Source organism: Struthio camelus, chromosome 20, assembly GCF_040807025.1.
Source record: "Struthio camelus isolate bStrCam1 chromosome 20, bStrCam1.hap1, whole genome shotgun sequence".
NCBI lineage: Eukaryota > Metazoa > Chordata > Aves > Struthioniformes > Struthionidae > Struthio > Struthio camelus.
The window spans coordinates 10445948-10460983 of record NC_090961.1 but is presented as its reverse complement, the minus strand read 5'-3'; the positions used below and the strand labels follow the sequence as shown (position 1 = coordinate 10460983).

Genomic DNA, 15036 nt, shown 5'->3' with positions numbered 1-15036 from the left:
AAGGCTAACATAATGTATGATCTCCTGGTTGGTTCTTGGAAAAGTTGTTCTGTTTCTCATCTGTGTCACAGGTTGCCTCTACCCTGATGCTTTAAGTGAAGAGAAAATGTATTATTATGTGAATGAAATCACATCACACTGTGACTGACTTTGCTGGGGATTAACATTCACAGTTCCAAATGTCTCCGGCGGGTCTTCCTTGGGAGTTGTCAAGGAATGTGGTAGAGGATTTGGCAATGGGTAGATTGATGGGGTAGCACAGGGCAGGGAAAGGGGCACAACCTGTAAGGAAGAGTTAGAAGAAAGGAGCGTTAGCACTGAGGTAGGTTTATATACCTGTTGTAGCCGCAGCACTTATTGCCTGAGTGCGGAAACCACGAGTGATCCCATAGAGGTAGACAATAAAATCAGTGCTGGGGGAAAGCCCTGAGATATGAGCAGTTCTTGAATTGCCTGACATGTTGAATTCCATGGGCTCCAGCAACCTGTTAGAATCAATAATTTCAATAGTAAAGATGTCGAAGTCCCCACTGGTGGTTGTCCAAGAAAGGTTGAAGCTTTCGGGAGTAATGTCGGAAACGGTTAGCTCACCAACTTCTGGGTGCACTCCTAAGGAGGGAAATAACATTGGTCAGAATGGGACAGCCCCATACTTCCTTCTGCTCAGAAATGTTGAGCTTTGCTCTGCTCATGCTGACAGCACTCCAAGCTGCCCCTGGAGAGAATGGGTTAGTAAAAGCTCGCTACAGGCAGGCAGGCACTAAGGGGAAGAAATCAAATAAAAGCACCTCAAAACATGCTTTTGTTGGGGGAGGAGGGAAGGGAGGAAAGAAGCTCTAAAGTTATGGCTATTCCCCTTTGCTTCCAGGAGTAGCCATGCATCTTTTGAGGTATAAGCATGAAAGCAGACGCAAAGGAAGAACATTTCTAAATCCAAGGGCTTGAAAAGTCAATTTTCACTTTTAGTAGAAGCTAAAACTAGAGCCATTGCTTTATCCAGAGGGAAAGGTTGTGTTTTGTTTTAGCTCTTCTAGTTTCCCTTTCAGCTTAAGACTATGAAAGCTGGCATGTAATTTGGGAGCTGGAGCCAAAACACAGAACAGTGATAGCTGCCTTAGGGTTTCTTCCTCTCCGTAGACATCCCTGACACTCTACAGGAAGACTCAGAAAATTCTGACAATTGGAAGCCCCCAGAAGGGAAAATTTTGAAAAGCCGGGTGCTGAGTGTGGCCCAGAAAGGGAAGGGAAAACCTCGGCAGGACATCTTCTGCAGTTTTCATTAAGTTAATAAAAAGAGAGCATATTGTGTATTTAGGCAGGACACCCATGATGTAGGTTTTCTTCTTTGTGCTCCTACAGCCTACTTTGTCTAGCTGCATTTGTCTGTTTTCAATAGACAGTCTGCTACCACCTCATACTCAGGACTCTCAAAGCGCTGGACTTCCAGCCTGCAGAAGGATACAGCCAAAGGCAAGCAGCTTGTGCTACATGCATTTCTACCTAAGCCAAGCTGCTTAAAGTGTTATTGCACAAAATAAGCTATACCGTGTACACTTTTTGAATTCTGTTTTAGTTCTTACATTTACTTGTATGCCCTTCCATGCAGGGCAATGTGTACCCAGGGAAAGTACATATAAGCATGCTCTGGCCACTCCACAATTGCAGCAGGTTACAAAGGGCTGTGAGGAAGCCTAGAGGTAGCAGATAATGTCTACAATAAATCATCTCAAGGATGAGCCACTGGTGCCCCTCTATTGCCAATTAATTCATATCCTGTTCATTAACAGTGATCATAATACCTGGAAGGGGCAGTGAGCCATATAGGATAGACATAAGTGTGTTTGGTCTCACCTATCTAAACTGCAGTCTTTCACAAGATTAGTCAAAAAATTATTTTTATGTCTTTTGATTAGTGTCATGCAACCTTCTGATGATGTGAGACCTAACTTTCTTGTTTTGGGTCAGTTTTATACTGACCCAAACCGTGTATTTCTGTTGATTTGGTCCTTCTTGCAGTATATCTTTTCCATGGCAATCAGACTGTTTAACAACTTTATATGACTCTATGCATGATACTACTCTTGGTAGGCATCCACTTCTTTTCCATGGAAGAGATTCTGGACGGTGGCTGTCCTTGACCTTGAGTCAGCCACATACGTTACACTCCTGAGCTTGTACTTACTCAGAAGCTGGTGCAGTGTTTCAGAAATAGCTTCTGAAGGATAAAACCCCAAATACTCTTGGCTTTGATTATCTGGGCTGCAAAGAAGAGGTATTCATAATTTTAACAAGGCAGCCTGGGCTTTCCTGACCATGTACAACAGCCACCTAGGTTTTGCAGCTAGGGTCAGCCAGCAGAGAAGTGAATAAAAGGGAGCAAACTAAGCCACTCTGAGGGGGGAAAAAAGAGCATTCCTAAAAGCAAATGGCTCCACAGGGGCACTGAGACTCTTATTGGAAAGTCTGATCATGAGACATTTCCATGCCAAAGATGTTCAGCCAAGCTTTAATGAGTTCAGCGCGCCCTATGCAAAGCAGTCCAAGTCAGCAAGCTTTCACTAGCAGCTGAAATAAGTCTGGCTCAAATCCCCATCTGCAAAGTAAGGGTGACATGAGGCCGGGTGAATGACTTGAAAAGATACCTGTTGTGGTTTCAATAGAAAGTGGTTTGGTCCTGTAGCCTTGAATCACACCTTGCAGCGTGATGTTATAAGGTGTGTTGGCCTTGAGGCCTGTAACATTCATAACGTGCAGTCCACCTGGGACTGTGATAGTCCGGGTTTCTTCTGGTTGGTCAGACTCCTGCACCTGAATGATAAAGTTCTCATAGGCCCCGTCGGTTGCCGTCCAGGTGACTTGGACACCATCCCAGCTAATCTCTGACACTGATAACTTCCCGAGCTCAGGTTCCTCCTCTGAATAAGGACAGAGAGTCAATCAGTTACTCAGATTACAGACTAACAGAGATGAGGCATTACTTAACGACTTTTCACATTAATGGATTTCATTTGTAGTCAGTGACACGGAGTTGCACAGCCCTGCACATTTACATTCTCGGTTGCCCCAGAAAACTCGTAAAGTCTCTTCAGAGACTTGACAACACAGAACAGTAAGAAAAGAACCATAATAATAATCATCATCATATTAATGCTAAAACAGTGCTTACAGAAGACAGTTTACAGACTGTCTTAAAGCTGCGTTTTGCCAACATTAATTACAACTCCCTATGAGACCTGTATTACTATAACCACTTTACTGCAGCAATTAACAGCTCAGTGTTTGTCATCATGAACTGATTGTGAATACTGTAGAAATATCTGTTGTAAGGACAGGAAGATACTGTGAGCTTGTAGTACTTAGGGCTCAGATGTTTATGCTTTTAACTATATCCACATGAAAGATAGTTCTTATTCTTTTAAACAGGTTTGTCTCCATTATGCTACATTATTGTCCCAAAATCTTCTCGGAAGCAGAGAAACTTAGATTTTTAGAATTACTGATGTTAATCTGCAGCCACATTCATAGAAATTAGCATTCTAATAAGCCATCATAGGTGTAGTCGGGGAAGCTGGGGACCATCCGAGATAACTCCCTTCGCTGTTAAATTTGAAAGCTTAGGTCATTTTCTCAGTAAGACTAGAAAGCCCTCTGGTGCTGAGGGAATACAACTGACTCCTTAAAATTAGCAGTCACATGGGAAAATGACACAGTACTACCTGTTTTCTTCCACATGGGAAATCTTGTCATATAATCTATCATTGACCCGTGGGCTGGGATGACTTTCTATCACTTTTCTTATGCACTTGTGCTGTTGACGCATAAGCGCAGCAATAAGAAAAGAGGCTAGCTGAATAATCCCAGCCTGCAGGACCTGTATTTGTAATAGAGATGATCCATGGAAGGAAATGGATCTGAATTGACCGTTTTAAACTTCAACTTAAAGTTTTACATATATTTGAAGAGAAAGCAGATAAAGGGGCCCTGGAATAGAAGAGAATTAGGCTAAATGACATTACTCATATACATTTTTTACTTGTGAAAACAGAGTGCTAATTGTGTGACTGCTGCATGGCCTAATATAGATAGGTGGGGCTGTATTTTCAGGGGTGGGCGCTCGTGGATCACAGTCAGTTATCACTGGTGTGATCCACTCATGCTCTGTCACTGCATCTGCAAAATTGCTACCACTCAGGTGCATGGAAGTCTTGATCAGCTCTTCCCAGCCTGTTAGAAAGGATAAATCCGTTCTGAATGTGTTGAATTGTTTTGAAATTGTACAGAATAACACAATGATGTTCAACAAAAAAATGCATGAATCCAGAGCTGCGTTGCTTTATCAGGAGCAGGAATGAGATACTTCTCGAGGCAAAATACAACTCCTGTCAAAATAGCACCATTTAGCTGGAAAAGAAGAAGCAGGACAGAAAAAGAACTGGCTGTATCAGAAATGAATGATCCTTCAATGGTAACAGAAATAAATAAAACAAACATATTTCCTTTAAATGAAAAATGCAACTAAACCAAAAGTAACAGTATGGCAAAATCTTTCAAGTAAAAACACAATTATAAGTGAGTAATGCAGGAATCGTCACATCTTAAAAGCAAGTTAGATTTCTCTGAAGAGTGCTCAATTTCATTCTCCTCCAAGATGCAGAGTCCCTTTTCCTCCCATTTATTTCTCATGCATATCCGAAATGGAAGCACAGACAACCCCATCATGCTCTCTAGAGACATTCTCATACAAAATCATGCACCAACTTGGACTTCTGGAGAGCTCAGAAAGCCTCATCCGTAAAGCATCCACCATACATGACAAAACAATGACAATATCACAGCAAACGATACCAAGAGATGATGTTTCTTAACTAAAAAAAAAAAAAAGAGAGAACAAACCATTGAGAGATAAGATCGCTCTAACCATGTACTCGGTGTGCAATAATCTGTATGTTTCTGCATAAATACTTTATCTCACTTAGTGAATTTGGTTTTGGGTAATGGACTGGCATGGTCACTAGTCTCTAGTTAGGTTCTCCAGTCATGAATTTACACATTAGTACTTTGATCATTACTGAACTGAGCTCTGTGGCTATAGGCCTGTTTCCTCATGAAAGTCATGTATTAGGGATAAAAGGTAGAAGTTTTCAGAAATGCATACTCCCAATGTGTTACAATCTTTTTTTTCTCTGACATCACCACTTCCATGCCAGCGCTGCAAACTGCAGCCTCCTTGCAATCCAGATGGATCCCTGTAACATCTTGCTATTTTCATAGCAGAAATAGCAGATGCATCACTGTCTCTCCGCATGCAGTTTGAAAAGAGAGAATTGATGCTGTGACACCTTAAAAGCTGCATGGAGCATTGTCCATGCTATATAACTCAAGGCTCTCATTTCACAGCAGTAAGTGATGCATTCCATGCAATTAAAAAAAAAAAAAATCAACCAAAAGTAAGGCATGACTCACAAAGCCTAGCATTTCTGCAACGGAACAGTAGTATGAAAATGAAGCCCTGCATTTCAAAGCAGAAAAAGAACATACGGCTAATGAATCCAGAGAAAATACCTGTAGCGGCTAGAGCTTCCAGGGACCAAGAGAGCTGACCTTGCATGCTTCCATGGAGGTTAATCTGGTATTGTGTGCCAGCTGTGAGATTGGTAAATTCTGTTTCTCGTTGGTTTCCCGGCAAAAAGATTTCCTGTGTTCTGCTTAAACTGGACAGGTCTTTCAGAGTGATAAAGAACTGATCAAATACCTCATCTTGTGCTGCCCAAGACAGGGTGAAACTAGTGAAAGTCCTGTGTGTGACATTAAGGTCATGAAGAGCATCAGTGGCTTCTGAGATGGGAAGGTCAGTGGGCACCGAAAGCAGAGCACGAGAATCAGTGCTGGGGTTTGTTAAATAACTTAGATCAGTAGGTGGAGGACGGGTAGGATTAAATGATGTTTCACTGTTTGATTCTCCAGGTGTTGTGACTAGATTTGCTAAACAGAGGTAAATTACACGTTAAAATTTCCTATTCATAAATCCCAAAAGATATCAAGCGATATCTAACATCTGCTACAAAACAGTTTCTGTGTTTTGCATTAAAGAACTCTAAGAACAGAGAAAACACATGGGTACTTCTTTTTTGGAGACTGAATCCAAGTCATAAGCAAGAGTAACATCACCAAGCACAACATGGTTCTCACACGGAACCAAATTAACTAGCAGATCCAGAGCAACATGGCAATCCATTGACACTGGCTTTCAATAGAGATATGGGCACATCCTCAGTCGATGTAAATCAGTACACTTTAGCTAACTCCGAGGAACTCTGTTTATTTACATCGGCTAGGATTTGAACCCTAAATCTCTTAAACATGCCTTTTATCTTTACCACAGTACGTCAGTTATTGCAACTGATACAAACCAGAAGTGGAACGCATGCCAAATATCGCAAACATAGCCGAATCCAGACTGAGAAGTCAGTCGCAGCAGAAGCATGCTAAATCTCTTCCTATCCAAAGAAAAACAGGCTTGGAGCAGTTGTCCGTCTGGATACATGCAGATTGTCAAGAAAAGGGAAGAGATCCATAACTAAAAGCCAATAAGACAGAAAGAATTTGAGTGGTCTTTCTTTAAAGAGATCCAAAAGGATGGAAGGGAAAAAGATCAGCCTTTAACATGCTGAACAAGGCTATGAACATGCCCTGTAGCACAGTCAGATTCTGAAAATCTGAGAGCTGTGGAGATGACAGAGAATGTCTATTTGATCACTGCTGCAAGGCAAGAGGCAGGTAATTTTTCTGAGACTTCAATTAGCCATGCAGAATTATCTCCTCATTAGTGGAATCACCACACCATTTCACACCCCAATGATTGCCTTGCTTTCATGCCCCACTGGCATTCAATTAAGAGACAGCGAGTCATCTACTATCATCAGTCAGAACAGCACAGATATGTACTCAGGATTCAGCATCTGTCTCCAAACTGACACACATATCAAAAAAATACTTCCAGAGGAGAAAGATCAATTTACAATGTTTTCAAATAAAAGCAGAAACATTATCTTGAAAATATACTCTCAGGACAAATACACACATAAAAACATTCTTTTCTGCTCACCTCCAAGAAGGAAAGAAGCCTATGAGGCAAACAGTGATATATATATATATATATATATTTATATATATATCAGTGATACTCTTGATTTAGGTGAAGGTCCTCCTAAATTACTCCAGCGTGTGATTCGAACCAGACCCTACACATGGTACAACCTGAAGACAGCAAAGTTGTCATCACACTAGCATATGTGCAATGGTAACTGCTAGTGTTAATTCCCTCTTTTTGAGTAAGTAAACTGTTAGAAATATTATCTGACCACTCCAGGGTCACTGAGTTAATGTATTGTCCCCAGGGAACAAAGCAAGAAGACATGCAGCACCTAATCATTAGCCTTCTGCAACTCTATCAGCTACAAATACACAACCAAAAGCCAAACAGCTCTTTCCTACTGTGGGAACAGACAAAAACTACATCATCAAACAAGTGAGCTGGTAGCTGGTCAGCCTTAAGGCTGCCTACTTAACATGCATACTAGTAGCTGGGCTTTACCGCAGAGTATTTCTGCAGGAGACATGCACACACACAGTGTTCAGACCAGTGGAGAGGGAAGAGTTGCAGTACATCACACAGATACAGCTCCATGCTCCAGATACCCCCACCAGGGAACTGCCATGCACCCTAAGTTGGAAACCCAGGAAGAAATGTCAAAAAGAACAAGGGAAAAAGAAAAATCAGACTGGCTTGAAGGTTCTGCTTTACCGAGATTCCCTGAAAAAATCCCGAAAAGACAATTTTGACTAACATTTCATGTTTTCCCTCATTTTACTTGACCATCCCTAGTGACACTTACCCCGGGTATTTGGTAGTTACAGTATGAACACATAAAGACTCGGTTTCTCTAATCTGAATGGGAAACAGAGCAATAGTTCAATGTCATCATCCAAAAATGAGAAACCAACCCCCTAACTGGCATTTTAATTCAGCATTTTGCCATTACAAGCAGGTTAAACATACTGTACCAACTTTGATGACTTCATGGGGGGTTGCCATGTACAAATTGTGCTATGAAGCACATTTAATTCCATGTAGCTACATTATCTCTGATATGTTTTAGACCTAATTGTGAATACTACTTTGGAGTTTAACAACTAACTCCACAAATGAATTTGTGGATGAGAAACAGTGATCTAGCCATCTACACACACGCACACAGATAAACACACATATACCCCACATTAAGTCCACACGTAATAGAGGAATATGTGGTTTTGTGTACAAACATAAAGCAGATAGAAAAATGAAAATGATAGGGATACACGGAAAATACCCTGATACCACAGACAGTATCTGGTTTCAATGTTTACCAGGTAGAACACTAGCCAGAGAATGGATAAGTGAAAATCTGGGAGAGCAATTGATGAACTGTTAGAGAAGACGACCAGTGAAAGCCAAACACTTCAGTAAGCAACTAGGGGAATAGATAGGAAGAAGAGAAAGTTAGAGCTCTAGGAACCCTAGGTAGGTGGATGAGAGCCAGACAGAATGATTCATGGTAGCGAGATAAATGAATAGCAGATGCCAAAGAGTTGAAAACTATGTAGAAGGGAACTGGACGGACAACAAACACATGCTCTTTCTCAAACTGGAATAATTTTTAATATCATTGTCTTAGTAAAATCTTCAGGCTGAATATGGCCTAATTATGTCTCTATTGCTGTTGCTGGCCTTTAGAGAAATTCCATTTTAATGCTTCACTGGCATTTTTACTAAGAAGAATGCTGATGTCATGCCAGGACATTTCCCGGGTTACTTGGGATGGAGCAAAGAGTATTCTGTATTATTTCTTGCTTCCGTCTCTTGGATTTTGTATTATTTTCCAAGAGAGGCCATCAGCCAGTTTCACTGTGGAGCCTCTCATCAGCTCAAACAAACTGTAGGATATGACTGCAGTTCTGGGAAAGAAGATTATAGAGCCACTGCCTGCTGTGATATTTGCACTCTTTTCTGAGCCCTTCATCTAGATAGCTTTCCCCTCTCTTGATCAGCTGATTAAACCGGACTTACAGTGTCTTTGCACCTCTGAGCAAAGGAAGACATTGGAATATAATATACCAGCTAGGAATACTACAGAGGCTATTGCTAAAAATCCTCGAATTAAAATTTGATATTTCAGCTACACTTAGCAGAAGAATCAGCTGAAGAAATGGGCAATCTTTACTGGCAAATTCATATTCCCAGGGCTAAGCTCTGTAGTTTCCCATCAAACTGGCTCACCTAATCACTCTTCCTAACTTTCCTTGGAGTTTGTATAAGAAAGGGTGGTACAATCCAAAACTAGCAGAAGCCAGGAGAGGAAGAGGGACTGACACACAACACAGACAAGGGTCTTTGGTAAACAGTATAAATCTTAACAACATTCAACAGAGTGGAAAGCTTGTTTCTTCAAGCCATGCTTCTGGTCAGTTCTTTATGTGCAACTCATTTCCAGAGGCAAGGCAGTATCATATCCACGATTCATCAGCAGTTGCTGCACAATCTGGGTCCTGCAGCAGAGGAATGTTAGGCTGGCACTTGGTTTTCCTAAGGTCCACTCATTTGTCTCCACAGGCCTCTAATGCTTGATGTATTACCATTCCTCCTCCTCCAGGAGCCACATTGTGCTACACAGGCAGTGCTCCAGGACCAGAGCAAGAAGGAACAAAGCGGCACTCTGACTGCTCAGCCTCCTCAGAGCTGGGTTACGTGCTCACCCTACAGATTAGTTGTCAATCTCATGTAGCATTCTCCAGACATGCTGTCAGAAAGGTCCTACCAGCTAATAAAATGACCTTGCTTCTTGAAGTTAGCTAAACCAAAAATGCAACCTGATGCTGGGTGGGACCTCTAACAGGTAAGTGGTACCTGGTTCACAATGCCTTAGTTAATAACGGAAAGGAGGTACCTGTTGTAGCCACAGCTTCCAGAGGAGGGGAGCGCTGTTCTCCAGTCAGTCCATACACCTTGATTTTATAGGAAGTGTTAGCTTGGAGGCCTTCAATCACAGCACCTAAGGATTCTCTGGGCAGGAAGATTTCTGCAGGGGGCACAGCTGCCAGTGACACTTCCTTGTACTCCACCACAAAACTATTGTAGGCTCCTGCGTTCGCATACCATGAGACACTAAAGCCGTGGTCTGTTACCCTGGAGACCACAAGGTCCCTCAGTGCATCCTCCCACAGCCCTGGGGCCTCCAGAGCAACAAAGCTCCCAGAGCCAGAAAGCTCCTCTAGGCCAGGAGTCATTGCCTGCATTAGGGTTAGACTATGTGGAGCTACAAAGAAACAAACAAGCAAATGGCAGTGTGAAATAGTCAATCTTTCCTTTTCAACAACACAAAATAACATTTAGCAAACTAAGAACTTTAAAATTGTTACCATCTCTTGAATGCAGATTCATGGACATTAGAATAAAACTGTCTATTGAGCTACACCTCTTCCATATGAAAAGACAGAAACAACAGAAGGCTGCCATCGTGCAGTATGGAAGATATTATGACATGTTCTTTGCTAGAGGTTCACGAGCTCTGAAAGTTTTGACCATCTGTGTGGAGAGTTGACGCACATAAAGAGAACATAACAGGGAGAACACGAGGAGGAAGAGAAGGCACCAACAGAACATCTTCAGCTCTGGAGCCAGAAGAAGCCCTGTTCTCAGTGACAGAAAATTCACTGTGCAGACAAAGAAAAACAATGCGTGCAAAGGAAAAGCCCTGACTCTCCTGAATATCTACAGGTAGAGAAGCCTGACTGAACCATCAAGATATTGGGAAGAACATAAGACCAAATCCTGGGAATCTGGAGAAGCAAAAGAAACTCTGAAAGGAAATACTCTCCTTCTGGAGTACCTGACTCCTTTGTTCAGCAAGGCAGGACTAAAACGGCAGGACTGTCTCCTACCTGCACCCACCAAGAGCTAGTCCAGTCCTAGCCATGCTCCTGACACCCTCCACTTCAATCAGTTCCTGTCTCTCCCTTGCTGCTCCAAACACTCTCCTCAGCAGTGAAATGGACCTGAGGTCTCCTCCAGCTCAGCAAGAGAAGGTAAAACAACAAGCTTGTTTGGCTTCGCCTGAGGACTTGAGGACCTCCCAAGTACTAGGAACATAGATGAGAAGGACAGAGAAAAAGGCAAACTGAAGTGACCTCTTGTCTTATACCCTACAGGCTTACAGGCCACTTCTGCCTCCTGATGCTCATGTGTTTGGATATGCCCATTCCTACGCAGGAGGAAGGTCACAGAGACAGGTTATGTCAACCTCTGCTGCTGACTCCAAAGAACTGCTGCAGAGAATTCTTTGTTTACCAGTCGCTCTGAGCAAAGACTTAAAACAAATACACTGGCCAGATGAATATATTTTAAAAAGAGATTCACAAGATAAAAGAAGCTACCTTGTGGGACTTAGGAAGCTGGTGCTGGAAAGATCAGACTGTGAAATTCCACAGCATGTTATTTATGCCGTTTCATCCTCTATGTCTACTTCTTGTGAGACCACTCAGTCCTCAAATAGGAGGAAAGAATAACCTTGGAAAAATTAAAGCCTGCTCACTCCCATCACTTAAATCTTCAGCTTCCTTTTGTATGTGTATGCCTCAAGACTTTCTAAATTTTCCCCACATTGGACACTGGCCTGACTTCTGCATCAAACAAGTATTTCAGTGCTGATGGCTTTCCATTGTTAACACCATACCATGTAACTCTCATCTGAACGAAATTACCTGACTCGACTACAAAGCATTCAGAGCAATGCTGGCATGAACACTATTATGGAATATGAAACTCTTTTTGAGCAGTTCAGTTGTATACAAGTATTAATTTGTAAAATCCACAACTTGTGGCATGTCTTTACCTTATAGGTGGTCTTGGAGGGAAAAGGTTGTAATAAGTATATATTATACAATGCAATAAAGACAAAAATTCTAACCCCGCTGTTTCTGATTTCACTGGCTCTGCTGAGCGATAGCAATTGAAGCTTTGCCTCACAGTATTTTAGCCTGAAGGCACCTAAAGATTCAGGACTCATTTATGTTCTACTTGAAGACATTAACTATATGCAAAAAATTTTGGGTGAAAAATATTCACAAAGAATAAAACCTTAGTCAACAAGAAACCCACTGATTCTAGTTAAGTAAAGAATAGTTTGCGTGAACAAAGATGGCTGAAATGAACCCTTTCTTTGTAGACAAACGTAACAGTCAGGGTATCCAACAGAAACAGTGACTGTGACGAGATTTGTGACGTTAGCTTTCCTCTGCTCTTGGAGAAGAAAACTGAAAAAGGGGGAAAGCAGAGCCCTGTTGACTCTGCTGAAGCTGATGGATGAAGGCATGCTGTGAAAAGAAGTCATAAGGCAGGAATAAACAATGTTAAACATATTCTGGTTGTTCTTCCTCTTTTTGTTGGCTGTAGAAAACAAAGTAAGTTATAAGGCCCTTTTAAAACAAAGGATGAGGTGTGTATTTCCTGAAGGACAAACAGCTGTATTGTCTACAAGTCTTCTCAAATGACAGCAATAAATCCCTGACAACGTGGAGCTAAACACAGTAGTAAGGGAAATGCACAGCTTTCCTTCAATAAGCCTATCATGCTAGACAGATAATGCAGGCCTCTGCAGGCAGCTGACGTCTTCGAGCTGTTCCCTAAACTTGACTTACAGAATCAGGTGAAGCTGTGCTTGGGCCAGGCATTGCCCAACGACCTGGTGCGTGGCTCCTGTCAAAAGCTGTTACTCACCAGTCGAACCCTTGACAGTTGTGGGTTTGCTTTTGTGTCTGCCCTTCTCAGCGACCAGACTGATGGTGTATTCTGTCCCCGCCTCCAGTCCTCGTAGGATAAAAGAGGTGCTGTCCACAGGGACCTCCACTTCGTTCTTCCTTCCAGAGGGGCTAACATAAATGAGGCGGTAGCGATCAAACTTAGCCACTGGTCTTCTCCAGCGAAGGGACAAGGTTGTTTCAGTGGGGTCACTGACTTCCAAGTCCTTAGGGTTATCAAGATCTACAGGTAAAAAAGGCAAAGTGGACATGTTAAGCAGGGTCTCTGAACTGCCCTAGGATAGTTTTTCAGGCACATGCAGACAGAATTGTGTTTATACCAGGTGTCTGGTGACAGTTCAGAGTTTCATCTGCCTTTTCTGTGCCTCTGAAGCCCTGTTGCTTGACCTAAGTAGAGGACAATGAAGTTCCCTTTACAGGCAAAGCACAGTGGATCCGAATTTCCCCCTCTTACATTCACTTTAGCAAGTACTGCATGTAGGAGAGGCAGAATTTAATCCTTCAGAGCATTCACCTGGGAAAAGAGTGATGTTGGGAGAGAAATCCTGGATTTGAAGGGCAGTCAGGACTACTGCAACCACTGAGGCTGAGCTCCTTGTCAGATTAACCTTTATGCCCTGACCATCATTCTTGCCTCAAATCCTCACAACTGGAGGACAGCCAAGGTAATCATTGGAAGTGTAATAACCACTAAGGAGCTCACCTGGAGGTGAATCTCCCAGAGTATTAAGAGATCCTGGTATAGGAAAAGGAGCTCAGATTCAGAGGCTAAGATGTATGGGAAGTGTTTTCTCTTTCTCATCAGGGAAAATGTTCTATTTGTATCAAGGTGAAATGAAGAACCTTCTAAAATACTTCTTACAGCATCACTTAAAAAGGAGAGAAATACCAGAGTGGCTCCAGCTGATTTGCCGCTTCCTCCAGAGCACAAAGGAGAAACATGCTACTCACCAGTCCCTGCATTAATGGTAGCAGGAGCACTTTCCCTATCCTGTCTCACTGCTGTCACTCCAATGCCATATTCAGTTCCAGGCCTCAAACCTAAGAGATAAGGAGAAGAGGTATGAGTCTCTGTCTCTGGGAGAGGCTGAATGGCATTTATTTAAATAAGGAAGCCTGAAAGTATATGAGATTAGATATATTCTTTCCTGTGTAAGTGGAGAGTCAAGGTTTCATTTACCCTCCAGCTGATCTGAAGTGAATGCATCCTTTTCCATGCGCATACCAGACGATAAGGATTATGGCTGACTAAGATTGCATGCTAGACCCTGTGCAAATACACGATCAGAGATGGCTTCCACTTCCAAGAGCTTGCAGTGTAGATACTTCAACTCAGGAAAAAGGTACAGACATCCATATTAAATGGAGAAATTCCAATTATACAGCCTTGCAGGCAGGTAAGGTAACTTGCACGCAGAAAAGCTGCAGGCTAGCATCAGGAAATACCATTATTAGCCCATGCAGAAGTGTCTGGAACTTAGAGATATGAAGCCATCCCCACAAAGAGATATAGGTACCTAAAAACTCAGGGAAGTGACCAGTGGGATTCAGAGCTGTACATGAAAGTGAAATGGTTAGACACCTTTTGCTGTCTAGTCATCCATCTGCAGGTGTGCAAATAAACATCACATGTATTTTAATTTAACTGCTTGTATTCAAAATGTGTAACCTCTGCTTGAGACATCTTAGATGACCAAAAGGGCATTTTTTTCACCACATCTTTGTGCACGAGGATGATGATAGCAGCATAACATTAATAACAATCTCTCAATCCTCCTACCTGTGAGTGTAGCTTTGGTTGTCGCCTGGTTGCCCTTTGGCACTGTGATCTCAGCATGGTCTCCACCAGAGATGGGAGCAAACTTAATTCTGTAGTTATCAATATTTGCATGGCTGTTCTTCCATTCCAAAGTAATGCTACTGTCTGTCTGTGACACCCGCTTCAGGTTCTTTGGAGCATCCAAGTCTGTAAAAGAGAAAAAAAAGAATCATTCTTTTATGATAGTAGCTTTTAGAAGATGAGAATGATCCAAAAAACTGATATTAAGTTTCCTCACAGATGATACCACTATATTCAAGTCTGACTACACCAAACAAATTTCTTTCAGCGCGAAGTGGAGAGTTCACTAGAACCGTTTTGGGAAAAATCCAGTGGAAGAAGTTCAGCTTTTACCTTCCAAA

General features: G+C 42.1%; 1 protein-coding gene across 3 annotated transcripts in view; it reads right to left on the bottom strand.

Annotated features, from left to right (window-relative positions):
* TNC (tenascin C) overlaps positions 1-15036 on the bottom strand; it is a 73862-nt gene that overhangs the window by 24544 nt on the left and 34282 nt on the right. For 2 of the 3 annotated variants that reach the window (XM_009668171.2, XM_068914744.1), the window contains exons 8-12: positions 14636-14821; positions 13807-13896; positions 12815-13078; positions 2643-2915; positions 337-609 (exon numbers count right to left, since the gene is read on the bottom strand). In XM_009668171.2, coding sequence (XP_009666466.2) covers positions 337-609; positions 2643-2915; positions 12815-13078; positions 13807-13896; positions 14636-14821 — 1086 coding nt within the window. Of the gene's footprint in view, positions 1-336; positions 610-2642; positions 2916-5562; positions 5983-12814; positions 13079-13806; positions 13897-14635; positions 14822-15036 lie in introns of all 3 variants that reach the window. The other variant, XM_068914745.1, reaches the window with a different exon arrangement.